The 26,873-nt window shown below is 39.4% G+C and overlaps 2 protein-coding genes across 8 annotated transcripts in view; one reads left to right on the top strand and one right to left on the bottom strand.

The window, feature by feature from the left end:
- DLC1 (DLC1 Rho GTPase activating protein) overlaps nt 1-26,873 on the bottom strand; it is a 557,617-nt gene that overhangs the window by 248,719 nt on the left and 282,025 nt on the right. The gene's annotated exons all lie outside the window — the stretch shown is intronic.
- LOC109277222 (aminoacyl tRNA synthase complex-interacting multifunctional protein 1-like) lies at nt 11,424-12,471 on the top strand. The gene has a single exon (XM_053901816.1). It carries the CDS (start codon nt 11,470-11,472, stop codon nt 12,469-12,471), a length of 1,002 nt encoding a protein of 333 aa, XP_053757791.1. The 5' UTR covers nt 11,424-11,469.

Here is a 26,873-nt window from a genome sequence, read left to right as displayed (position 1 = left end):
AGAAGAAGAGAAAGAGAATCCCAAGCAGGCTCTGCACTGTTAGTGGGAGTCGAATGCAGGGCTCAGTCCCATGACCCTGGGATCATGACCTGAGCCAAATCAAGAGTCGGATGCTTAACCGACTGAACCACCCAGGAACCCCATCATTTCCCTCTTAATTCCCATTGTCTTCACCCTTTATGTACCAAAACAGCATAGGTACTTATCTTCCATATGTAACTGATATTTCTGTGAAGCACGTTCATGTGTGCTTTCTATAATTTCCTTTGCTTGAAGATGCAAGGAGAGGTGAATTTATAATTCCTTGGTGATTTGAGCAGTTTGAGAGATTGGGTAAGTTCACTATTGTGTTTCCTCCAGTTTCATGTTGTTATCAGTACAGCTACACCAAGTGACTATTCTGACCAGAAAGTGATGGCTCAAGGCCTGAGACAAGAACATCATGTACAAGGCTGCCGTTTGCACAACTCCTGGGATTATGCAATGTGGTGTCCCCAATCAAGTATGTTCACTGAGTGGAAAAAAGCATTAAAACTGCATGTCTCTCTGTACATTTAGAGATAAAATATCCTTTAATAAAAGTTACAAGATTGGGAAAGATTTATTGTCTAATCTATGTAAGGCACTGTGCCAAGTAATTTAGATATCAAATCTTATTTGAAATTTAAACATGTCTGTTAGGTAGATGAAGAAGGAGGAGGAGAATGATTCCCATCTTCTGGGTAAGAAAAAGAGGGTCAGAAATAATAAGTGACCTGCCAAAGTCAAGCTGTTAGTAAATTAAAAGGAATGATTTTAACTCATATCTGATTCTAAAACCTGTATTCTTTTCCTATACTGGATGGCCTTTAGGTGAAAGTTGGACTCTGGCAGTAGAGAACATAGTTTTAATGCCATTGGTTCAATGTATACATATACCCTCCTGATTTTTCTTAGAGAGGTACCTTTTCTAGACATTGGTCTGAAAATAAATCTACAGTAGGTGAATCCAAAGTCAATATTTCATATTGTGTGGACATACTTATGGACCCAAATTTTATACTTAGTTGCATAAGTGTCCAGAATTGTAGCACAAATGGTCCAGGCCATCAAAATGTTTGGTTAGTAGTATTTCCTACTACTGAGGGTTTCTCAGAATCTTTGGTTTTCTTTTGCTTTGATATTTTTTGAATTTATGTTATTATCATATAAAATATTCATTCATCTACCCATTTATTCATTCAATATTTTTTGAATACTTACTTTACCAAAATTCTATATTTTATGCTTAGTAAAACACAAAGATAAATTAGCTATAGGTTCTCCCCTTATAGTACTTTCAATCTAGAGGGAAGTTCTAGTAAGTAGGAAGACAGAGTACAGAGTGACAAGTGATTTTTGATGTCTTCCACAAAGCACTGCCAACAGAATAGTTCTTGCATAAAGGTGGCAGAAATGGTTACCAGTGAAATAATGCACGAGGTTAGCCATTACCCCTTTATAGCAATCACAATGACAATGATGATACTAATACAAGTCAGGTTGACATGTCAGGAAAGCAACTATGGATAAAATCATTAGGGTATATTTTTTTCCCTTGGGGCTCAGAAGTAAGGGGGAGAATGTAAAAACCCATAGAAGTGGGTTTCACTTTGTGATTAGACATAGTTTGCATATGGTGTGAAAGGAAAAAATCTAATGGTGTGCACACATCTAACCCACTAGGTGTAGTAAATTTCTAATTATTTAATTATTTTACCAAACTGGATCATAGGTGGTTAATGAGAAATGATTAAGTTGCTCTGGCAGACGGAGAAGGCAAATAGATATAACTCCAGAACAGCGAAGCAGAACAGGAATTTAGAGCCCTCGCTCCTCTCTTATTTGGCACACGAGGAGAGTGATCCTCAGAGGGGAAACACATATGTCCACATGTGATAGAAGAATTGTTGGAAGAAACTGAGATAAAACTTGAGAGGAGAGGACACCTTGGGGACAGAACTTGTCACCCTGTTTATCCCTCCTCAACAATATCCAACTGTCATAAACTGTGTCTAACATGTCAGGAGTTGCTGTAGTAACAACCAAATAGAGAATTAAAAAGACCTTGACTTCAGTTCACCTAGAGTAAAAAGACAAAGTAATCATTGCAGAAAAAGTAAAGGAAATGGATCTCCTCGAAGGAGGAGTTAAAGACAACCTTGGGAGGGAAAGAGAGGGAGGGAAGGAGCCAGGAGACAGTTCAGAGGTTGGGGGTTGGGGGGTGAGGGAGCTCTTGGGAGAGATCATCTACATTATGGTTAATCAAGACATGGCTGAAGTAAGTTTTTCATTCACACTTTTGAACTCAGAAATGAGTTAGGGTAAAAAGCTAAAGGTTATCTTCAAAAGAAGGACTCAAACCTTTGGTGGTGTTATGGTGTTATTCATATAAATAGTATAAAACCATTCAAATCTGTTATTTGGAAGTTTTTCACTGTGCATTTGCCATTATTATGCTACATAAGCTAGATACCTGTTACAACATTAGGAAATGACTTCACGAGAAACCCAGACATTGAGAAAACCTCTTTCAAAATATGTCCAGAGTTCTGTACTTTGGGATTATATAGTGTTATCCTTGGAGAATATTATGTTACTCTCTACAACTTGGCTAAATTTTGAGTGTACATATTTTCTTACATGAAGAGATTCACAATAGCAGTTAAAAGAGTCTCTTTCAATGCAGCTTGAATTTTCAGCCATATTTCGAGTCTCTTGGCTTTGAGGGGAGAAAAATAATTCACAATCATAGTCTAAGATTTCAATCAGAGCAGGAATGAAATGTAGACTCGTCTGAATTTGTAAACAAGTTGTGGTCTAAATGTTCACTTTCAAGTCTGCTGTGTGGAACTCTGAAATCATTTTTTCATAGACAAAAGGACTGACGTGGTGGCTGGCTTACCAGGTCTGCTTACAAAATCCCTTGAAGCCATCATGTACATAAAGTTTAACTGTTTTTCTAGTTCTTTGTAACATGAGCTGAAGGTACAAGAACTTGATGGCAAAGTGCAGAGTTCCTTTAATGTAATGGAATCATTGATTTTCCCATTGTCCCGGCTGGGGATGTGTTCAGAAAGGAAGTCATGGAGTGGCTGGGTGGTCTTGTCAATGTAAACCCCAGTTCACACTCTCCTTTTTATTTTGTAGTCACCGTGATTGGTTTTCTGGCTTCCCCTTTCCCAGGTGCAGCAGATATTTCTGACAAGGTTTTAATTCTTCTTGGATTCAGAACAAGAGGAACATACTTAAAACCAGAATATACTGCTTTTGGTATTTTATGAGTATTTCTCAAAATAAAGGGAGGAAAAAAAATCAGGTGACTGATTTTTTTTTAGTGCATCCCTTTCTCTCACTTCATGAAAAAAAAGACAAAATCACACTTTAATAATGGTGATGAAGAAAGCTTTATCTACATTTATGAAGAAAATCTAATAGATCCCCAAGCATGTCATCACTGGAGCTTACAGATGTATGAGTGTTCTGAGACCGAGAGCAACAGAGCTGGACATGACTGGAGTAGCCATGTTAGAGGCAGCAGCAATATATAGCCTCTTCCTCAGTATATAGCCCATTTGGGACTGTGCCTAGTGAGCAGATTTAACCCTCAGTGAAATCAGTTTGAGGGTTACAGTTTAGTCCCAGTTACCAGAAAGCATACAGGGGAGGGAAGAAAGAAGCAAAGTGGCTGGAGTATGTCTGTGGCCACGTCCAGGATGTTAGGGTCATAAGCAAATTGGGAAGGATGAATAACTAACCTTGGTCCCTATCTTGTGGGTGCCAAAGATGAGAAGATCATTTCTGTATATGAAGTATATATGAATAAAGAGATTTCTATGAGTAGAGTAGGGGCTCCTATGCCTCAAACAAGGGGGAATTAAAAACCAAATGTTTCCTGGAGATGATCTCACTTGCAGAAATACGGCATAAATGGGGGAGGAATAGAAAAAAAAGGTAGGTATTAAGGCAAGGAGGTAAGAGAACATGATCTCTGTGTGGTTGGTTTGTGTGTGTTTGATGGTTAGGCACAAGCAGCTCCATGTTGTTGGAGTTTAAAGTACATTATGTGGTAAGGGGAGCAAAACCCAGCTAGAGAGAAGGAATACTTCAGGGCTGTGAGCCATACTAAGGAAGGTGGTTATTATTCTCTAGAGCATAGGGAGCTATTGAGTTCAAATGGAAGTGACATTGAGAGATTTGCATTTTGGATAGATGAATAGAGAGGTGTGTTGGAAGTAGATTTAAAGATGACAGACTGGAAAGGATACTAGTTAGGAGGCTGTTGGAAGAGTCTGTAAGAAAGGTGAAAAATACTTTATGAAGACTTTTTGTTAGAATATAAATAGTAGGAATGGAGGGCATGATTTCAAATTCAAAAAATATTTAGATACCTCTGATTAAATAAACATTCATTTGACTTAGATTTCCTTCACAAACATATTATAATAGTTGAAAAAACAGAAATAAAGAGAATATACAAGGGGAAAAAGGGAAAGGAAGGTGACAGGAAAGACACAGAGATGTGAGCGATATCAATAACATTCCTACTCCAGAAAGATGAACTGTTTGTAGCTATGTTATAGGCTGTAGAAAGCTGTTGTCTCAGCCTTCTTGGGGGAAAATCAGTAAGAGGGAAACATATTTGTTGAGCTAAAAAAAAACCCTAAAAATGCTCAGGAATTGGGGGTACCAGTTATTCTGGAAGACTGGGACAGGCCTATAGGGATAAAAAGAGGAGGAATGACTTTATATGTAGCAGTTAGATTCCCAGATCCTAAAGCCTAAGTTGTAGAGCCAGTTAACTGCCCATCGGCCATTTCAGCAGGAGACAGGAAGTTTGCTCTCTGGACAAACTAACCTGGCAGGTTCTGGACCCAAGAATACTGGGCAGAGCTGAGGTCAGGATGAGGGGCAGAAATAAAAATAGAGAGTAAGGGAAAATCAGCATTCCATAGCCAGCACTACCTAGGAAATGCTAGAGAATTTTGTTCTCAAGAAACCTGTCAGCTAAAGAGAGAACAATAGACGTCAATATTTGAAAAACTTTTCAAAAAGACTTGGGTCTCAACCAGATTACTAGCCATCAGTACCAGTCTCCCATCCCTGTTCCAATGCACAACATCCAATCATTTTTAGTGGTTTATCTTTATACATAAACAGAGCCAAAGCTCACCAGACATATAGGGAAGGCTGATAATATGAAAGGCAAAACAAAAAAGAATACATGCAAAACACAAAATTTGGAGAAAACAGAAAATGCAAAGCAGAAAAGAAAATGCAAAGGAAACCATAATTAGAATCAATATAAAAGTAAGTGTAAAGAATCCCATAATAAGACCAGGATGCCACAGAAAAGGACTATGCAGAGACATGAAGGGCCATGGGTATTTCTTTTTTAAAGAAAAATTCAAAAATTCAATAGAGGTTTTGGAAAATAAGTTAGTGTAAAATTTCTCAGAAAAAAGATTAAAAATAATGAAGACATAGAAAACGGAAGTCAAAGGTTATAAAAAATAGAGGATAAGTCCAAGAAGTCTAATATCTATATCGTAGGAAATATGAAAAGGGCATACAAAAAAACAAGAGAAAGAAATTATTTTTAAAAATGCAAGAATATTTCCAGAAATGAAAAAAAATGAGTTTTCAGATTTAAAGGGATAAACAATTGACATAAAATAGAGAAAAAAAGGGAATAGATTAACACTAAGGCATATCATTGTAAATTCTCACTACATTAGAGATAAGTAGAAAAATCTAAATTTTTCATAAAGTAGGTGAAAACACATCATATATAAGTTGAGACTCAGAGACATTGGCCTTTCTAAGAGCAAAACGGTAAGCTAGAAGGCAATCAACTAATGTCTAGAAGTTTTTAGGGAAACTAATTTCTAACCTAGAATTTGATACCTAACTAAACTATCAATCTGGTATCCAGGCAGATTAAAAGCATTTTCAGATGTGGAAATTAATTTCAAAAATTATATTCCACGCACTGTTTCTTAGTCATTGGAGAAATCTGCTCCATCATGACAAGGAAGTAAACCAAAATAGGGAACGATGAATGAATTCTAGGAAACAAGGGAACCAATCCAGGATGAGCCAAGGAGAATCATGGTGACAGGTTGACAGCTGGAAAGAGGGATAGATAACAGTCCACAGAGAAGCAGAAAAATGTAAAGCACGATGAGAAATATCCTCAAGAATAACATAAAGTAAGACAAAACAAACATGATAGACCACAAGATCAGTAATATCAACATATTGAGAAAAGTTTTATAGTTCTGGCAGAGAGTTTGGAAGTGAATAAGTGAAATGACTATAGAAAATAAGCTCTCCCTCAAAGGAAGCAACTAAAAGGAAAAAAAAGTGCAAACAAGAGAATATCATAATACAATATAGTGTGTGTGCATGTGTGTGCGTGTGCGTGTGTGTGTGGTGTAGGAGAGTTTAAACCTTTATCTTTATTAGCTGAATAACAAAATGGGAAAAAACAAGAAATATCAGTTAAATATGTTACTTAGAAATATAGAAGTAAATATTGGTAGAAGCAGCAAACAAACAAATAAAACCAAAACCAAAATAAAACCCGAAAATAACTGCTCTGAGAAGTAGAAAGCAGGAGATGAAAGAGATGGAGTAGGGTTCGCTAATTTTTGTTAGACACAGAAACAAAAAAGGAATAAATACTATAAAGAAAAAAGAGGCCAAGGATCTGGATTTGATGTGGACAGGGTAAGTGGGTGAGGAAGGAGAGGAAACCTAAACAACTAGTTTTCTAGATGAATGATCAGGTAATCTGAAGCCGACTTTGGGAAAAGAGGAGGTATGATGGCAAGAGATACGGGGAGGAAAAAGAAGATATGCTGCATTTCACACATCCTGAATTTGAAGGTGGATGTAGCCTCAGAATGACTGGACCTAACTGTATCAGGACTCTCTCTCTCTCTCTCTCTCTCTCTCCTTTGCTTGTCTTTGGTTTGCTGACTTTAGTCTTTGACACCAGCTTCTTCATTCGGTGGCAATATTGCTGTAAGCATATTAGGAATTTTGATTTGTGACCAGAAACTAAAATAAGCAGTCTTGTCTGGCAGGTCCCAAAAACTCTGGAGATTGTTACGAAGATCCAAGCTAGATCACGTGCTCCCCTCTGTGGCCAGAGGCTGGATCTGTTACCAGGAAAAGGTGTCTGGAGGAGAAAAGCACTACCATACCACATCTAGAACTTTTCTTAAAAATTGTTTTCCCTTTCTTTCAAGGCCCATCCCCAAATGTACCCTAATGATAGATGTTATAACTACTTCAACTGGCATTCATTTAGCCTTCCTCATTAATATGCATTGCTTTATTACTTGTATGTCCTTTATCATGTATGGCACTTAGCTGAATTTTTTTATGTATTTCCTCTCCAAGATTTTAAGATTCTTAAAAAGTGTGAAGTGTAACCATGAAGAAAAGCACCAGAAGGATTATTTCTAAATAAGAATTATCCATGTTAGAATAGTAGGCTTGGAAAACTGCAAGCTTCCATGATTCTATTCCCATTTTACCCAAAAGGCCCTCTTTATAACTGTTTTCAAACTTCTTACTCATTCTTTTGGTATCCTCTTTGCAATTGTTTTCAAACTGTGTACTCATTCTTTTGGTATCATTCTTTGGAATATTTTTCCTGTTCAAGATAATTATATTTTGAAACAGTCAAATCCAATAACAAGTTTCAAAGTTGACTTTTGATACAAATATTGGATTTTGATTTAGATTTTTGTAATGGACAAATTTAGGGACAGTTTTCATGAATAAAATCGGTAACCATAGTGTGTGGTGATGTCTTCTCCCATGATTTGTAACTTGGCTGTAGAAATCTTTCCAAAGGAGTCCCAAATGTTTTTATTTTTATTTATTTATTTTTTATTTTTTTTTTAACGTTTATTTATTTTTGAGACAGAGAGAGACAGAGCATGAACGGGGGAGGGTCAGAGAGAGGGAGACACAGAATCTGAAACAGGCTCCAGGTTCTGAGCTGTCAGCACAGAGCCCGACGCGGGGCTCGAACTCACGGACCGCGAGATCATGACCTGAGCTGAAGTCGGCCACTCAACCGACTGAGCCACCCAGGCGCCCCCCAAATGTTTTTAAACAATGAAGTTATGTATTTACTAAACATAAATGTAGCACTTATTGTGTTTTACATAAATCCATTTATACTCATTTATTCCTATAATAAACTAATGAGGAGGGTATTATTGTTGGCCCCGTTTTACAGAAGAAGAACGTGAATCACAAAGAATTTAAGAAATTAATGTCACAAACTAGGAAACAGAGTTGGGCTTCAGTCCCAAATCCATGTACGTCACCATTGCTGATATGCTACACTATTGCTGTAATGTTAATTTTTCCAAACGAATCACTAAGAAAGGAGTTGCATGCTTACACCTTTGAGCCAAATCCATCCTTTCCAGTTTTCGTACAGTCTGTAAACTATATTATTTGATATATGAAAAACAGTGAAAGAGCATATATTATGGCACATGAAAATTACATGAAATTGAAATTTTAGTGTCCACAAACAAAATGTTATTAGAACACATCCGAGTACACTGGTTTTTGTATTGTCCCTGCTGCTTTGGCAACGGCCACAAAGCCCAAAATATTTGCTATCTGACCCTTTACAGAAAGTGTTTACTGAAACCTGACTTAGAAAAATTGTAATTCTCCGGATGCTTAGGTTCTGACACATTTCTCAAAAGAGACTGCAAATAAATCCCCTTGAATTAGTTTACATTAAATTAAATACAAATTCTTATTTCAAATTCTTTTAAATTACATTAATAACCATGCATATAGTAGCACATATCCAGTCATTCTTTAACAAACGTTTAATTCATATATGCCAGACACCGCCTGTAGAAAATTTTAAAAACACAGGGAAGTATAAAGAGTAAAATAAAAACCTTTATTAATATCCTTTACAGTCAGTTCTCATGCTCCCCAAAACCATCTATGTAGTGCTTTGCATACCATTAAGAGATCAATAAATCTTTATTAGTAATTAATTTTGGGGTATTTTACACATAGAATGTGTTTCCCGTTAGGTGCTGAATGGCTCCATATGCTTATAAAGAGATAAAAGGAAATCATGCAGAGACAGCTTTCTGATGAAATAAATAAATAAATAAAACACTAAATGCAACTAGAAAGAGTTCACGGAGCACTGTGGTTGAGGGCAGGTCATGGAGCCAGATTGTCTGCCTTCAAATCTTGCTACACTGTTTACTTCCTGCCCAAGCTACATGCAGAAGCACTCAGTCGGATGGATCACTTACTCTCCCTGGCTTCAGTTTCCTCATCTGTAGATGCATGTGTTTTAGACAAAAGGATCTGTAAGGTGTCAAGGATTTTATGAACACATAAGTTTGAAAATAGGAACAGATATGATGGGTTTCAATTTTTAACATTTTTATTGAGACACTGTTTGGTGTGGTGTAAGATACCAAGCAGATAAGAATGAGGTCAAATAAATATTTACTGCTGGCTAAACATTAACCTTGCTTGGTAATATTAGATGAATTATCTTATCCTTCCTTTAAAAATAGAACATTCACTCCTGTGGATAAGCGTATCAGTCCCTTTATTTTTCAAAGTAAATTGATAAGTATATAATAGTAAAGATAAGTTGATACCTAAACAAATTGCCTAGAACTGTAGTTAAAGCTGAGTGATTTTTGTATTAAATCAAAATATCTGGAAATTTCCATGTTATTCTTTAATTCAAAACATGATTGATTTAGAGATATGTAGAGATGGGCAATAGCCCACTTAAGATAAATATTTTTCATCTAGAGTTTTAATTTAGGATATTATACAGTTTTCATTTCCCAGATGATGCTACTCTTCCTTCTTACCTGTCCTTAACATAGACCACTTTCTCCTGAAGGGTGATTAGAGGCGGCTTTGCTCTTTAAGGCTGCAACCCAGACAGGCTATAGAAGTTAAGCCATGGGAGGCTTGCCCTGTTCGGTTCTTAGGAGAGTAACTCCCAGGGAGGGACAAGGAGAGGAAAGGGGCATTCTGGTGAGGGGTTGCAGAGCATCTAAAACATTTCGTTGCCAACTATATATGTGGTATTTCTTCTGAGTCAGAGAAAATATGTTTGAATTTATACTTAATACCTATAAAAAGTCTCACAACCTTTTATTGTTTCTTTACTTAAAATAACAAAGGATTATTTTTCTAAAGCCCCCTCTAACTCTAATGTCCTGTACTACATAGCCAGTGGCACAATTCTTGATTTACTCAAAACTGGTTGAGAGTGAAATAGGCTAATAGGTTTGTCTGTGGACACATGCTTCTCCACATTTCAGCCTCTTGGGATTCTGCCCTCCGGCCATATTGAATTTCTTTTTGTCTCTGTAATTGGCTGTGCTCTTTTATTCCAGACCTTCAAACAATATGTTTACTCTGCCTAAAAACTCATTCCCTACGTCTTTGCTTGGCTAATTACTACTGACTAAAATTCCTTCATTTGACATAGTTACTGGTGCCTTATACATACAAACTTCCTTCCAGGCTTTCCTTAAGTAAACTTTTTCTAGAAGTTTCCTGGCTCTTCTAACTAGTTAGATGCTTTTGCTGCATGCTCCCATAGCAACCTGTACTTCTATCATAGCCCTTAGAATACTTTATTGTCTGTCATTGCCAATTCCATTGTCTAATAGACTTGACTGTGAGCTTTAGTGGAAGCAGAGAATCATCTCCACCCCTATGCCTGGGGCCCAACACAGTATTTGGCATCAAGCAGCTGATAAAAGATTCACTTTGGGTGAATGCCAAAATAATCATCAGAGTTTTTAGTATACACATGCATGTAAATAGAAGTCCTTTAGAAGTAAAAAAAAGAAAAAAAAAAAGAAAAGAAAAAAGAAAATTTAAATAAACTTGTTTGGTTTGAAATTCACTTATGCACCAAGTCCATTAGCCCATTTCAGTTTGCCGAATGCCACTAATATTTAGCTCACTGATAAAGCTCAGAAATGTAGAAAAAGAGAAGTTTTGGGGTCCCCGGGTGGCTCAGTTGGTTAAGCGTTCAACTACAGTTCAGGTCATGATCTCGCAGTTTGTTAGTTCAAGTACCACATCGAGCTCTGTGCTGACAACTTAGAGCCTGGAGCCTGGTTTGGATTCTCTGATTCCCTCTCTCTCTGCCCCTCCCCCACTTGTGCTCTGTCTCCCTCTGTCTCTGGAAAAAATAAACAAACGTTAAAATTTAAAAAATAAAAATAAAGATAATGAGAGGTTTAAAATCAATGATTATTCTCATTTCAAAAGAAATAAGACATCATTGGAAGGGTTGCATTTACAATCATCACATAGCTGCATGATCAGTCAAAAATATATTATTTTTGGAAGACTGAGGCTACCCGGCGAGGCTCTCCAGGTTGCTCTGTCCACCGATTTATGATTTTCTGCCGTATCTTTAAAAAAATGACAACTAATGGTGCTGTTCTGAAGAGACTGGAACAGAAGGGTGCAGAAGCAGATGAAATTATTGAATATTTACAGCAGCAAGTTGCTCTTCTTAAGGAGAAAGCAATTTTGCAGGCAACTTTGAGAGAAGAGAAGAAACTTCCAGTTGAAAATGCTAAATTAAAGAAAGAAATTGAAGAATTGAAACAAGAGCTAGTTCAGGCAGAAATTCAAAATGGAGTGAAACAAACACCATTCCCATCTGGTACTCCACTGCAAGCTAATTCCACGGTTTCCGAAAAAGTGATACAGTCTATACCAATAAGAACTGTATCTTCTGGTGCCAAAGAACAGATAACAGGAGGAAGAGTGGAAGAAAAGATGAAAGAGAAAATTGAAATGAAAGAGAAAAAGGAGAAAAAACCATCAATAGCAGGAAGTGCTGACTCTGAGCCAATCGATGTTTCTCGTCTGGATCTTGGAGTTGGTTGCATCATTACTGCCAGAAAACATCCTGATGCAGATTCTTTACATGTAGAAGAAGTAGATGTTGGAGAAACAGCCCTAAGAACAGTTGTCAGTGGCCTGGTGAATCATGTTCCTCTTGAACAGATGCAAAATAGGATGGTGATTTTACTTTGTAACCTGAAACCTGCAAAGATGAGGGGGGTAATATCTCAGGCAGTGGTAATGTGTGCTAGCTCACCTGAGAAGGTTGAAATCTTGGCACCTCCCACTGGGTCTGTTCCTGGAGACAGAATTGTTTTTGATGCTTTTCCTGGAGAGCCTGACAAGGAGCTAAATCCTAAGAAGATTTGGGAGCAGATCCAGCCAGATCTCTGCACTAAAGATGAGTGTGTGGCTACATACAAAGGAGTTCCCTTTGAGGTGAAAGGGAAGGGAGTGTGTAGGGCTCAAACTATGACCAACAGTGGAATAAAATACAATAAAATAAAATACTCATTTACTGAAATACATTGGAGAAAACTTTAATAACAATAAAAAGATATTTGTCAAAAAAATATTTTCTAGTGTTTGAAATTGCCATAAAGAACTAAAACTTCAAATGTTCTAAAACTTGCAATCACATTTTAAAAACAGATTTTGGGGGCGCCTGGGTGGCTTGGTCGGTTAAGCGTCCGACTTCGGTTCAGGTCATGATCTCACGGTCCGTGGGTTCGAGCCCCACGTCGGGCTCCGTGCTGACAGCTCAGAGCCTGGAGCCTGTTTCAGATTCTGTGTCTCCCTCTCTCTCTGCCCCTCCCCTGTTCATGCTCTGTCTCTGTCTTAAAAATAAATAAACGTTAAAAAAATTTAAAAAAAAATAAAAAAAAAAAAAAACAACAGATTTTGATACCTTAACTGAAACTTAAAAAATAGGTCCCATAATAAATACCATTTGTTTGATATCTGTTCACTCAGCTTGGGAAACAATAACAAAATACCAGAGACTGGGTGGCTTAAACAATAGAAATGTGTTTCTCACTGTTCTGGAGGTTAGAAGTCCAAGATCAGGGTCTAGCAGATTTGATTCTAGTGAGGACTCTTTCTGGCTTGCAGATGGCCACGTTCTTGCTGGATCCTCACATGGCCTTTCCTCTGAGTACACATGAGGGGATAGAGCAGGCTCTCTGGTGTCTCTTATGTGATCAGGGCTCACGATTCTGACTTCATTTCATTGTAATTGCTTCCTTACTCTAAATACAGTCACATCAGAGGTTAGAACTTCAATCCATGAATTTGGGGCAATCCAATTCTGTCTGTAGCTTTATCGTCCTAGAATAACATTTTAAGTAATTCAACTCGAAGTCCTGGAAAGTACTCTTTTTTGCACATATAACACAAAGTCATATTGATTCATTAAAAAAACAAAAAGTCTCCCCATCCCCTCTACTAAAGCACTGATATGATGATGCAAGGGAGATTATTCTGGAGTTTGGAGTAATAGTCACTAACTTGGCATTATCTTTACAGGAACTGATTATTATCTGGCCAGATTTTCATACAAAGCATTTCCTCTTGAACTTTTAATGTAGTCTCATTTAGACTTGAAGACCTGGTCATGAACTCAGAAATAGTCCCATTCAGCTCTTCATCTTAAAGATGAAGAAATCTAGTTCCAAACAGATTGGACAACAGTGTTGTCCAAATTCTTTAGCAAGTTATTCAAAGCTTTTCATGATTTGTCTCAATTTACATTTTATCTAAATTGTCCTTCCTTCTCCCCCACTGTATGTTTTCACCATACCAGATTACTTGGCAGTTACCTTTCAAGGTCCTGCTTGAAACCTCTCCAGATGCTTCTGCCTACATTCCCCAAACAAAACTGATTATCCATTTCTGTCTCTTCAGAATTTTTCCAAATGCTTGTATGTCATTTATCAAACTATATCATCGTAACTTGTATTCACTTATTTTCTCTATTCAATTTGAAATTCTTGAAGTCAGCAACTGGGCTCTATATGCACCAGTTCTAACCTATAGTACAGGGCTTAATAAATGATTTCCAAACTTTATTTCTGAAGGTCACATGGCTAATAAGTAGTACATCAATAATGGAAATTCTGACTTCCTGACCAGTGCTCTTTTTTTACTCCTAGGCTACATTTCACTTTTAGGACAGTACTGTTAGAGTTCTAGAAGGTCTTTTGAGTCAAATTACTTCATGAGCATAAGTCAAAGAAGCCTCAGAAAAGTTCTTCCCTGAGTCAGAGATTACATCCTACCTTACTGTCTGATGCCAAAGTGTTTCAAATATGCCATTCCAGAGAAAACTGGTATATTTCTTCTTAGGCAAATTTAACCCAACTATTCAGCACCAAAAGTCAAGTCTGACATGGACTGTTACGACTCCAGCTTGCAGGGGAACTATGCAAGGCCTGAGTGTGGTCACACTGTAAGATGCCTTATAGAAAAGTCACTGATGCCTCAAAGAGATTAAAGGTCAATGAAGTTAAGCCTGGGGCAACTGTTCTCTGAACTCTGGCACATTCTTACTGGTTTTCTGCCATTTTATTGTGTTTGGCCTTTCCTTTATGGTTTAGCATGGATTGTGAAATTCTGAGTAAAGTTACAAGAAGACAGGTTGTTTCTTCTTTTGTGAGTCCAATCATAATTCTTCAGGATTTTCTTTCTTGAGAATTGTAACAGTTGAGAGATTTTTGTGACAGATGAGTTGAATTCTTACGAAAATTGGGATGAATGAAAACACCTATTTTTTCCAATGCTGTATGAATTACCCTGGATTAAAAACATACTACAAATTTTGCAATACTCTGAAGATGTAAAGAATGCTTGGAAGAAATTAGAAGAGGACTACTGGATAATTAAAAAAATATGTAAATTCCACTTAGGATATAAATTTTATTAATATACCTGTATGTATCTTCTCATAAGTTGGGTATTACCTTGAAAGAGATAAGAACTTTCTGAAAATCCCCAGATACATCTTTAAATTTTTTTAATGTTTATTCACTTTTGAGAGAGAGAGAGAGAGAGAGAGAGAGAGAGACAAAGCGCTAGCAAGGGCGGGTTAAGAGAGGGAGGCACAGAATCCGAAGCAGGCTCCAGGCTCTGAGCTGTCAGCATAGAGCCTGACACGAGGCTCGAACCCATGAACTATGAGATTATGACCTGAGCCAAAGTCAGAGGCTTAACTGACTGAGCCACCCAGGCACCCCCCAACCCAGATTAAACTTCAAAGGCTAATGTTATTATAACATGTTGCTTTATAACAAACATTCTTCTATCCACTTTAAGTTTTTCTGAAACTCACAGCTGTAAGTCAGAAGATTCTAACTTAGTAGTTAACTGAAACTAGCGATGTCAGAACAAGTCTCTTTGCCACATATGCAAAAACACACATAAAATACACACCCATAGGTAGAAGTAGACCTGTAATACACAGTTGTTTTTACTTATAAACAGTAAAATAACCTGAAGAACATTAAAACTCTAATCAGATTTTCATCTCAAAATATCAGTTTTATTTCCTCCAGATCAGTGAGATTGCAAAGTTTAAGTGCCATCTTGAAAGAAGGATGAGGGATGGACTTTGGTTTGCATTTAGTCCAAAAGCCCTTGATTTCTCTGGTAAGTATTTTTTTCTTGTTTGCTTAGCAGCATGGACTATTATTAATTTGCCTCCTATGTTTTCTCCTGGACTAAAGTAGGTGAAAGAAAAGTAATAAGAGTTTCCTTTTCCTTTTAAAAAATAAACATTAAAATATTTTCCCATTTTATCCATTATAGTTTCTCCTTCCCAAAGAACCCAATCACAAAATAGGATTTTAATACCTTTAAAAGTACAACATAAAATTCCTAAGGAAGGAGCCAAATAACAATGCTCACAGACAAGGGAAATAAAAAAGTGAGTATTCCCTTCTATCTGAACTCAAGCCCCCAAAATGGTCATTTCCTTTTTCTTTTTTATCTTCTTTGTTTTCTCTTTTTTATGTGCTCATTGCCAAAGTTATCCAAGTTAAGGCTGTGTTCCCCTGCAAGTTTGTGGATGATAGTCCTCTGTAACGTTATTTGAAAGATAATGCTTATTTTATCAGGCAAAAGGAAAACAGTTACAAATGATCTTTTTAAACAGTATTTGTTCTCTGGCCTCTCTGCCATCTCACAAAACCTGCCCCATAAGCTGATCCGGAATTCCTGGTAATTGAAATGGCTTATTTTGTATCCTCAACCCATCAATTTAGTTTTATTGGGTAATGTTACACTCAGGTAATGCTATACAAATCTGGGCAAATGAGTTTTACTTCAAAGACTTGGAACTCAGATTATAAGTGAAAAGAGCCCAGTTCTGCTGGTGACGTGCACCTGCTGATCTGCCTGAAGTTGATGGGGATCTCGACTTTCCGAAGGGGTGGAGCATACTTTCAGCCACTGCAGCAAAACACAACTCATTCTAAATGAAGCTTCGGAGAGGAGATCTCAGCAAAGCCAGTGATGCTGAAATTTGTCTGGAACAGCAATCCTGAAGTCGGCTTTGGGACATCCAATAGTGCCTTCAATTATGTAAGGAGTTTTGCAAAATTCTTTAAGAAGTCTCAAAATACAAATTAACTAGTTATTACCAAAGAATGATATAAAATAAATAGCAGCTGCGCCATGATTTCAGGAGAGAAGATAAACAGTGTCACAAGTTAAGCAATGAGATATGATTGTAACTTGTAACAAGTTGGAAGTTTAAGTTCTAAAGCATTACAATATATATCAGAACATATGTGAAGTTTAATGCCATTCAGGTTGTTAGGGAATGAATAAACAGAATGTCTGGGAAACTGGGGATGCCATTACACTTGATGTTGTTCTACATAGAAATTGAATGGGACAACTGCTACTTCAAAAACTTCATATAAAGAGCTACTGCGTCAACGATTAAAAGTGGGTATGCCAGATTCTACCTTAGGGAATTTAGAAAACATTCTCCCCAGTTTCCCCCACTTCTTCCAAAACTGGGGAGAATGCTTTCTTTGCCTATCTCCACATGAGACAGACAACGTGGGTTCAAAAGAGTTGGCGTGCCTAGAGGAATTTATTTCATGTTTCTGAGTACTATTTTCCTCTTCTGTGAGATGGGAATAATAACATCCACCTCGTTGGATTATTTTGAGAATTAAATGCACATAAAACACTCAGCTCAGAGCCCTGCCCAGGGTGAATATTCAACTCAGGTTAGTTTACCTGACAGCGGGTTACAACCCTGTCTGTACATAAGAATCCTGGAAAAAATTTAAATCTACTGGTGTGAGGGCCCTGTCACAAACCAATTAACATTAGAACCTGGGGTTAAGGACCGCATGCTGGTCTTATGAAAACTCCCAGGAGATTCTAACTGCAGGGAGAGTTGCAAACCATTAAGCTATCCAATTAGTCTACCAGTGATCCTTAACCTTGGCTGTACATTGAAATCACCTGGGAACTTAAAAAAAATACTGATGCCTGGGTTTCTGCTTCTGATTTAATTGGTAAAAGGCTCAGTTTGGGAAGTGGCAGCGTTCACAGTTCTCCAGTTAATTCTTTGTATTTTTTTATCTCACTTTATTGAGATCTGACTGACATAGAAAAAGCTGTCCATATTTAAGATATACAACTTGATGAGTGTAGAGATAAGTATACACCATAAAACCACCACCGCAGTCAAGGCCATAAACATACCCATCACCTCCAAAAGTTTTTTCCACCCCTTTTATTTACTTAGTTTATTTTTCCTCAGTTAATCCTAACATGTTCCAGATTGAAGACCACATAGAATCAGGAGGATAACACTTGCTCTGTGCATTCTGGTTGCACAGTGTGATTTCTTATCTCTTATAGCCTAATTTTTCTGATTATGCAAGAAATCCACATATTAAAAATTACTAAATGCTAAAAATAATGAAAAAATAAAAATTTAAAAAATCCATAATCTCACTGCCCAGATATAAACATCATCAACAATTTGGTTTGTTTCCTTCTTGTATGCACGGTTAGGCTCATGCTATATACAGTTGTTATATTCTTCTTCTTTCTTACTTTACAACATAAGTATTTTAAATGAAATTTAATACACATTTCAGGTGTCATTTTAAAGAAGTGGCATATACATAAAAAATGTCCTTTACACATTTTTATGATTTGCATATTTCAAAGAAAGCTCCAGACAAAGTATCTAGGAACCTTTTTGGCAAACTTCCCCTACCAAAATCAAATGTCTCTCCTGGTAGGGTAGGAAGGAATAGACTCAAGCTTCTTGATCAAGGCAGAACTCAAAGGACTGAGAATACTACTGCCACCCAAATTCTCCTGATCAATCACATTTATCGGTAATCTTCTATAAGGAAGCAATGGCAGATGTTGGGCACCGGGCCAGGTAATGATTTGATGACTAGGTTGAGCTAAGATAGATTTCCAATAGTCAAGAAGGAAGAAGGAGGAACAGAAAATGTCCTAAAACCAGGGAAATAAATCTAAGCTCAGAGCCATAGAGCCACTGACACAAAAGATGCTAACCACTGCTGATTCTGAGAAATCAGCAGAACTTTCCAGTTTCCTGCCCCCAAAGAGGAAAGTATGAAAAGGTGGCTAAAGTTGAATCTGTTTACAGGGCAGAGATGAGTTAGCACGTATTCAGTCTATGCGGTTAGACTGAAGACAAAATCTGCAGGGAGGGTGAACATGATGGTGCCAGAGAACATGAAGCCTAAACTTGCTCAAGTCTACCAGTAAAACTGGAGAAAGAGCCTGTGCTTTGGGGCATTGTCAAGTCTGGCTTGTGAAAATGTCTTTGACATCCTCCAGAGCGGAGGCAAGCCAGCATGAAATGAGAACACTTTGTCTTGGTGCAGCCAGGTTTCTGGGCACTTTGTAAAGCTGGGAGGCAAGTGCCTGATAATGTAATAATTTCAAAGATAAACTTGAAGTGAGAGGTAAATTCTGGTGCAGGCTAACCTTTCCTGGATGCATTAGCTCACATCCCGTCCACTTCTGAACACGGGCATCTATTTCCCGTAATCCACGATTAATTATCCATTATCTAGTATTGTTGCATAATTTTTGAATGTATGTTAGTCTTGTTACCAAAACAAAACTATAAACAAAGGGAGGCGTGGAAGAAGGAAAGGGAACTTACATTATGTTTAGAATAAAACTCACACTTAACATCGTCTGCAGGCCCTGCAGGTTCACGGTGCACCAGCCACATTGGCCCCTTCCTGTTCCTTAAGCATTCCACACTCTTTCCTGTCTCAGGGCCTTTGCCCCGGACAGTTCCTGTCTAGAATTCTCCTCTCCTGGCTCTTTTCCTCCACAGGGCTGGCTTCTTGCCATATTTTAAATGTTCCAGATTCCTAGAGAGGACTTTCTAGACTGTCCTATCATATCAAAAGATTTACTCCCTCAGATCTCTGTTTTCTCAATGATATACTCTTCGGTTTATTTCTCTACCATCATTCATTCATTCGTTATTCTGTACTTGTGCGTATCTGTCACCTCTGTGCATGGTGTGGGCATACAATATTTGGTCTCTACTATCGTGGAACCCACACTTTAGTGGGGGACATAAACATTAATCATACAGTCACACAACTAATTGCAAAATCCTAAGTCTGTTAATAGCTACAAATGAGAGCCTGAGGAACTGACCTGCAAGTATTTCACTTGGGATTTCTTTCCAGTTTGTTCTCTATCTTCCACTTGAATATTTGCTCCCTGAGGGCAGGGGCTTTGCTTTGTGTCTGCCCTGCAGACCTAGACCAAGCATGATGTGGAGACTTAACAAATGTCATCGAATAAATGAATGCTAAGCACTCACATTTACTCTTTCTTGTAAACTTCACGGCAGCCACGAGAACTATGTACAGTTATCCCTATTTTATGAATTAACAGCACTGAAGCTCAGATAACAAATTGGTCCAAGGTCATAAAGCTGGTGACAAGACTGAAATTGAACCTGGTTGTTATTCCAAGGCTTTCTATTACACAAAGGGCACAGAAACGGCAAAGAATAAATTACTGTAAACTGCTTTACTAAACTGTAGAACTAAACTCACTGGTTAAATCATTTTCACATGTTCTCCCCATACAATCAAAATAAACAAACAAACACACACACAAAACCCACCCCGCTATCATGCAAAAGAATCCTATAACTTCATTTCCCAGTAGCATTGCAGGAACAACCAAATCTAAACTCGTCAAGTATGCTCAAGTATTTCTCAGTGTTTGGTGATTGCAAAACTGGATTTCATTTGGGTCTCTTTAAATTTGGCACCAACATGAGAACTTGAAAGATCAAGAACAAAGATGTATGCTTGTGTGTCATTTGCCTTTCTTGGCTGAAGAAAACCAGGTACAAAGGTACCTGCTTTCTTAACTCTTTCTGTACTCTAATAAATTCTCTGAAATTTGAAAAGAATTCCTACAGTGGTCTCTTTGTTACTTATGACTTGAGTGTCAGCAGGGAGGAATGTGTGTGTGTGTGTGTGTGTGTGTGTGTGTACACATGCACAGGTGTGTATCTTGCTCACATGTATGCTCTTGTATCTCTCCTCCCTGCCCCTCCCATCCCCCCGGGGATATGTCCTTCTAGATCTTGGATAATACAGTGCTAGAGTCCAGCTTTAGAGAAAAGGTGGGAGAGTGAGTGAAGCCAGGGAACAAGTAATAAGGTGGTTTCTGGTCCATAATCTCAGAGCACATACTGAACTTTGGATGGAGCAGCAGCCCATCAACTTTTTCTTCTGATTTGCTCTCCTGTTTGTTCCTCCTCACCGTCACACATTATTTTTAAGTTTCCAGGCCTCTGGGTAATCCAACTGTAGATCCCCTTTTGTTTGGTGGCCCTGAGTCCTGGCACATAAATCTCTTAAGCTCACATGGGTTGCCTTTTTGGAATAGGGATAGGTGATTTTTAAATTTATCATATGCTAGAACTTCTTTCCAAACCTTTCAAAGTTGAACCAAAAGTAAACACCTGTATAAATAAAAACATGTATATTTTAAGGGACATTGTCTCATATCTTTAATTCAAAACAATATGAACTGTTGTCTAAGAAACTCCATGGTCTAAGGTACTTGCAAAATCTCCTCCTCATATGTAATGAGCTTCATATTTTGCCAAGGACTAAACTCTTGGTATGTTTGAGATTGCATGGTAAATCTGTGCCCAAAGACTTTCAACACTTTCTTTAACTAGGACAAAGGCCTTCCTGTTCGGATACTTAATTTACACTTAATCCAATCTGTATTCCATTAGTATCATCCTTAGTAATCCAATTCCATTTTTAATTTCCATTTCATAATCTCTATCCTATTACTAGCCTTTACGTAGGTCAAGAAAATGCCCTGTAGGGATACCTTCATTGACATAAATGGAGAGAAAACCGCCCTGAATTAAACTGATTACCTCTGTCCTTTGGAATAGAAGCATGCTAGACCATAGAATGTAATCAGTCAAGTGCCCACATGGCTTGCTAATATCTAATGTTATGTATGAGGAACTGATCCATCCCCTTAAGTGGTTTGCTATCCTTCCTTGTGGGTGGAATCACTGGCCTCAGTTCACCTCGAGATACGATGATATTTCCAGGATCCTCTGGAAGGTCAGATGATTCTGTGTCTTTACCCTGCTGTAGGTGGGACTGGCCCACAAACATAAGACACCTCTGAATACATCGAAGGGACTAATGCCAGATGCCTAAGGTGCCACAGATTTCTCTTTTGAGAGCCTTGGAGTCTGCCTTCCTCAATTAACCGCTTACAACACCTTCATTGTATACCACTGAGCAAGCACTTGTGAGACGGTGTTGCTCCTGGGTTTCCAGACATGTGTCATTTCCACTGCATATTTAGTAGCACATAACTGCCTGAAGTGGGGAGACCGGAATGTGAGGCATGTCTCACAGAGGAGTAGGGTTTTCATTTAAAAAAAAAAAAATATCACTCAACTGCTAATGGAAACGTCAACCTCCCAGCCCTATTCTTAAAAATAAATAAATACAAGGAGTTCCCCATGTGAGAGGCACATTAGGGACGCAAGATATTCCTTTCCATGAAGTCACTCACAGCAGGCCTGTCTGGAAAAATGCTTTCATCTTCTGCAAAGGGAGGGGGGAAACGTATAGCAAGAAGGTTTAAAGACCAAGACTTTGAAATAGAGGCTGAAGTGGGAAAAGTGATCCTTAAGTAAGGTGAATTTAGGCCCAACCGGATTAATTTCTACACTTCAACGCATTGTGCGCTGCACAGAGACCAAAGAATTATGATCTGTAGAAGAGAAGCTAATGCTGTTCAAATTGGGCGTCCCGCTGTCCTGGGGTTCCCATGGGGATCCAGGGGTGCAAGAGGGCAGCTGAGGTAGTAGGGTGCCCTATTGCTTCAGCCAGGATAGCTCTGATCTGCATCATGGATGTGGTTCTGCTTGAATTCATTTCACACACAGGTCATTGAGTCTCTACTACGGTGTGCCTGGCACTGTTCCAACTATGGTGACGTGGCAGCGATTAAGACAGACATGGCCTTGGCCTCATGGAGCCTGTGGTCTATGCAAGGTTCCTTGTAGACTGGTGGGAAGTGTGTGAGTGGGGAGTTTCTATCATTAAAACCCTGACTGGTGTCCCAACATGTTCATTTTAAGGATGAATAAACTGAGCCTCAGAGACAGAGTCTCACCACTAATTAACTGAAGAGTTGGTGATAGAATCCAGAGGCCTTGACTTATACTCCAGTGTGATTGCTCCCAAGTTCAAACAGGAAGAGAAAATATTAAAAAAAAAAAAAGAAAAAAAAAAAGAAAAAAGAAATCTGCTCAGCCAGAGAGGATGTGAATTTTGGTTCCTGAACTTGCCCTGACTCAGTCTTATCTCCCTTTGTATCCTTCTGAGTGCTCTCTCAAGATGCAGTCAGGGCGGTACACCCACCCATGCTTGGACATAAGGAAGATCATATGCATGGCCTGTCCCTTCCAGACCAATGTCTCTGTTTCCCTACTGATGGGAGGTCATCTGGCTGCAGGTTATCCCAGGGGAGCCCCCATCAGTCACTCTCCATTCATGTGGCCCTACTGCACAGTCATCTCTGTGAATCTGCCGGGGCTCTCTTGCATTCTTGCTGCATTGTGTCACTCCCTTCCTTCCTTTCCTGTATGCACAGGGAACACTTTCCCTTCAACCCCCATTCCTGCCTGCTCACTCTCCTAGCCACGGACTTTGCATCTGTCCCCTTTCCTCTCTATTTTCCCCTTGAGGCTATGTACTGTGTTTTATAATGCTGATAACTACATTACAGGTAGGAGAAAATTCAATTTATTCCTCTTTTGATTCTTCACTTTTGCCTTGTTCTCTCAATTCTCTGTTTAAGATCTCCCACCCTCTTCTAATCTGGGGTTCGACTTTAGTCCTGGTCACTCGTTCTGCCTGCTGTGTGTCCCTCCCCCTTCACAGCATCTGCGATCCCTTCTCCTTGCAAAGTTATATCTGATCAAGCTTACATGAAGAAAGGCCACCTGCAACGTTTGCCTTTCAGGATGTGGAAGGTTCCTTACTCAGCCAGTCCAGACCTTGACCTGCTAGGACACGTGACGCAGAGAATTGCCGGCTATGATCCCACACTGTCCTTAAAGATCCTGTGACACACTCAGCATCCTGTTTTGGGGAGCTGCCTACAAATTAGCTCATGCATCTCAATCCTCATCAATCCTCATCGGAGGCCTGATAGAGCATAAAGCAGCCGGCACCTACCAAAGACCTTTTCCTGAACTGTTTCTCTGTACAATACTGTTTCTTTATTATAGCAACAAAAGAAAACGATGCTTGTTTTTTGAAAAGGGTTTGCTTTCTTTTTTCAGATTGCCATGCTGAACCTTTTCCTTACCCTTTGAAATCCTACATCAGGTTCTCTGTACGTTTTAGTGACATAGCTTACAGAAGTGACACTCTGGTTTAGTCCTCTCTTTTGTGTTTTACTGCGTCTGAACTGAGCTACTTGGGGATGAATTCAGCTGGCTTGGCCGACCTGCCAGGACCATTGTGAAGAAGGCAGAACAGGAAAGAGTTGAAAGAGATCCTTTGAGTTATATTCACAAATGAGAATGATGTGATATTATTAGAACAAATGCTTTAGGAAAGCTTTCAATTTAGATAACGATTCTACAGAAAAAAGCACACATTCTCTTCTAGCCCAAGTTACGATCAATAATTGTGTGGGGTTTGAATAGTGTTTGTTTATGGCCTCTAGGGCTGTTTTCTGTGTGTAAAGCTAGTAAGTCTAGTCAAGGACCAGATATTTGACTCTGGCTTCGAGTGACCACTGTGTTCCAAGCAGCTGAATTGATTCCAGTAAGATAAAACTCAGAGTGGGAAAGATTAGAGTTGTTTTGTTGGAAGAAATTATAGGGAATTCTCAAATGGGTAAGGTTTTGGTCTCCACTTCTGAGCTGAGAGATTAATGTCCCACAGTGATAAAGTGTCCTTAAACACCACGTCTTCCATCTCTGGGGCATATATTTTCCACTGCACCGAACCCAAAGTCATGTGGTGCCTTTCTTTCTTCCCCGTCTTTCTTTCCACAGAGCCTCGGCCACCTTCTCCTTCACAGTAAAGGCATCTCCTGCTGATTGAAGTGTTGCCTTTGTCCTCTTCACGTGACAGCACAACAGCAAGGTCAAACTGTTATTATTCACAGTAGGCAGATCACAAGGGACCTGAGGCTGAGACAGTAGGGTTTAACCCACCTGAAAATGCAAGACAGTGGTTCCCAACGTGGAAACAATTCTTACAAAACACCAGTACTCTAGCAGAGGGTATGTTCCCTCCAAGTTGTTCTTATTTGTGTCCTGGGCAGGCACGTGTCAGTCCTAGGAGATGAACCTAGATGGTCTGGTACGGACATGCAGGCTCTGAGCTTTTTGGCTAAGCAGCCCTAAAAGTGAGGGGAGCAGTGGATTTTTCCTGACTGAAGACAAGTGGTATTGATGTTGCCAGTGCTCTTCCTGCTCAACTGTTCTCTGACGATGTTCAGGGAGTGGAAGCGTGCAGGACAATCCTGTGTACGACCACCTTCTCCATGTTCCCAGAGCCCAGAGAACAGGTCCTGTGTCTTAACCTTCCACCTCTTTCTGTCTCCCAGGGCAGTTTGCATACAGCGCACTTTGCTAGGTTCACTCGATTCAATCTATTGATAGACCTCCTTTCATAGTCTAGTAAGTGCAGGACAATTGACTTTGGCAAAAAAAAAAAAAAAAAAAAAAAAAGATGACAGTCATTCTCACAAAGTCATCAAAGACCTGTTTTTTCTGTTGTTATATAGGCAACTTTCAGTGTTTATCTAATTCCGTTGGTGTTTCTGCAGTGCTTAGAAGTGCTCAACCAGGTCCTTCTTCTCAAACCTGTGTTCTTGTGTACTTTGTGACCGTGCTTTCATAGACACCCCAACTCATTTTCCTCTGAGGACTGCTCTCATGCTTCCACCAGCTCAGGCGGAAACCCCGAAGTCATCCTGGACTTCTCTCTCCGACAGACGGCATCAATCCATCAGAATTTGTTTGCTCTCCCTCAAAAATATATCTGTAATACGACAGTGTTTACCACCAGCACTGCTACCACCGTGGCCAAGCCACCTTCCTGGCCAGGACGGTCACCCCTGCCTCCTCGGGGGTCCCTCTGACTCCCCCCTTGCTCCGACAGGCTATTCTGACAGCAGCCAGAGGGACCCAGTTAAAGCCGAAGTCAGATCATGAAACATGTCTCCTGAGAACCCTCTCTGGGCTTCTCATCTCACTCAGAATAGAAATCAAAGTTGTCACGATGGCTCACAAGGCTTCCGCTGTGCGGCCCCCTCTTCCGTGCTCCCTCAGCTCTCGCTCACTGCTCCCTTGCTGAGTTTCCCAGCACGGCCAGCAGCGGGTTCCTGGCCCGAGCCGTCTACACTCGCTGGTCCTGCACCTGCAGGGCTCTGCCTCAGCCGTGTATATGGTCTGCGTCCTCGCTTCCTTCCAATTCTTTACTCAAAAAACTGATGTCGACTTCTTAGCGAGGCCCCCCTGATCGCTGTCTGAACACCTACCCTCTACTCCTTCTTCCTATCTCTCTTTTCCTTAAACATATCCTTATTAAAAATAATAATAGGCTTTGGTGGTTGTTTTCTTTTCCCTCTAATGTCCTATCACCTCTAAAAGAGCAGGGACTTATAATTATTATTGTCACCTCTGTTCAGTGATGCAGCATTTGTTACAGGGAAGGTGCTCAATAAACATTTGTTGAGTGACTAAGTGACTGACTGTTAGTGTTTCCCAGGGTTTTGTCTTCTCTTGCACCAGTAGGTGATCGTCTCACGTTTTTTTTTTTTTTTAAATTTTTTTTCAACGGTTTTTATTTATTTTTGGGACAGAGAGAGACAGAGCATGAACGAGCATGAACGGGGGAGGGGCAGAGAGAGAGGGAGACACAGAATCGGAAACAGGCTCCAGGCTCCGAGCCATCAGCCCAGAGCCTGACGCGGGGCTCGAACTCACAGACCGCGAGATCGTGACCTGGCTGAAGTCGGACGCTTAACCGACTGCGCCACCCAGGCGCCCCAATCGTCTCACGTTTAAAATCATCTATCTGCAGATAACACTCCATGGCAGATTTCTCCTGGGAGTTCCCGACACTTGTGCTTCCACTGACTGCCAGGCATTGCCCTGGACTTCTGCATTCTCCAGTGCATAACTGAGAAGTCCAGTTGTGGGGCTGGCTTCAGGGGTGGCTGAAAGCAGGGCTCACACAATGTCACCAAAACCTGCTTGTTCTTGCTCCCCTCACTCCACTCTGCTTCTCTATTGCCTTCATTCTCAGTTTCTCCTGGGATGGGAAGATGGCTACAGCAGCTGTATTCACCTATTCTTATGACTTGAATCCCAATACAAAGGA

Source organism: Panthera pardus, unplaced genomic scaffold, assembly GCF_024362965.1.
Source record: "Panthera pardus isolate Hobbes unplaced genomic scaffold, ASM2436296v1 HiC_scaffold_13, whole genome shotgun sequence".
Taxonomy (NCBI): domain Eukaryota; kingdom Metazoa; phylum Chordata; class Mammalia; order Carnivora; family Felidae; genus Panthera; species Panthera pardus.
The sequence above is the reverse complement of the archived record's forward strand: the minus strand, read 5'-3'. Positions and strand labels throughout refer to the sequence as shown.

Bases quoted from the DNA above. Each gene is read 5' to 3' on its own strand.
- LOC109277222 (XM_053901816.1), top strand. From the start codon at position 11,470: ATGATTTTCTGCCGTATCTTTAAAAAAATGACAACTAATGGTGCTGTT.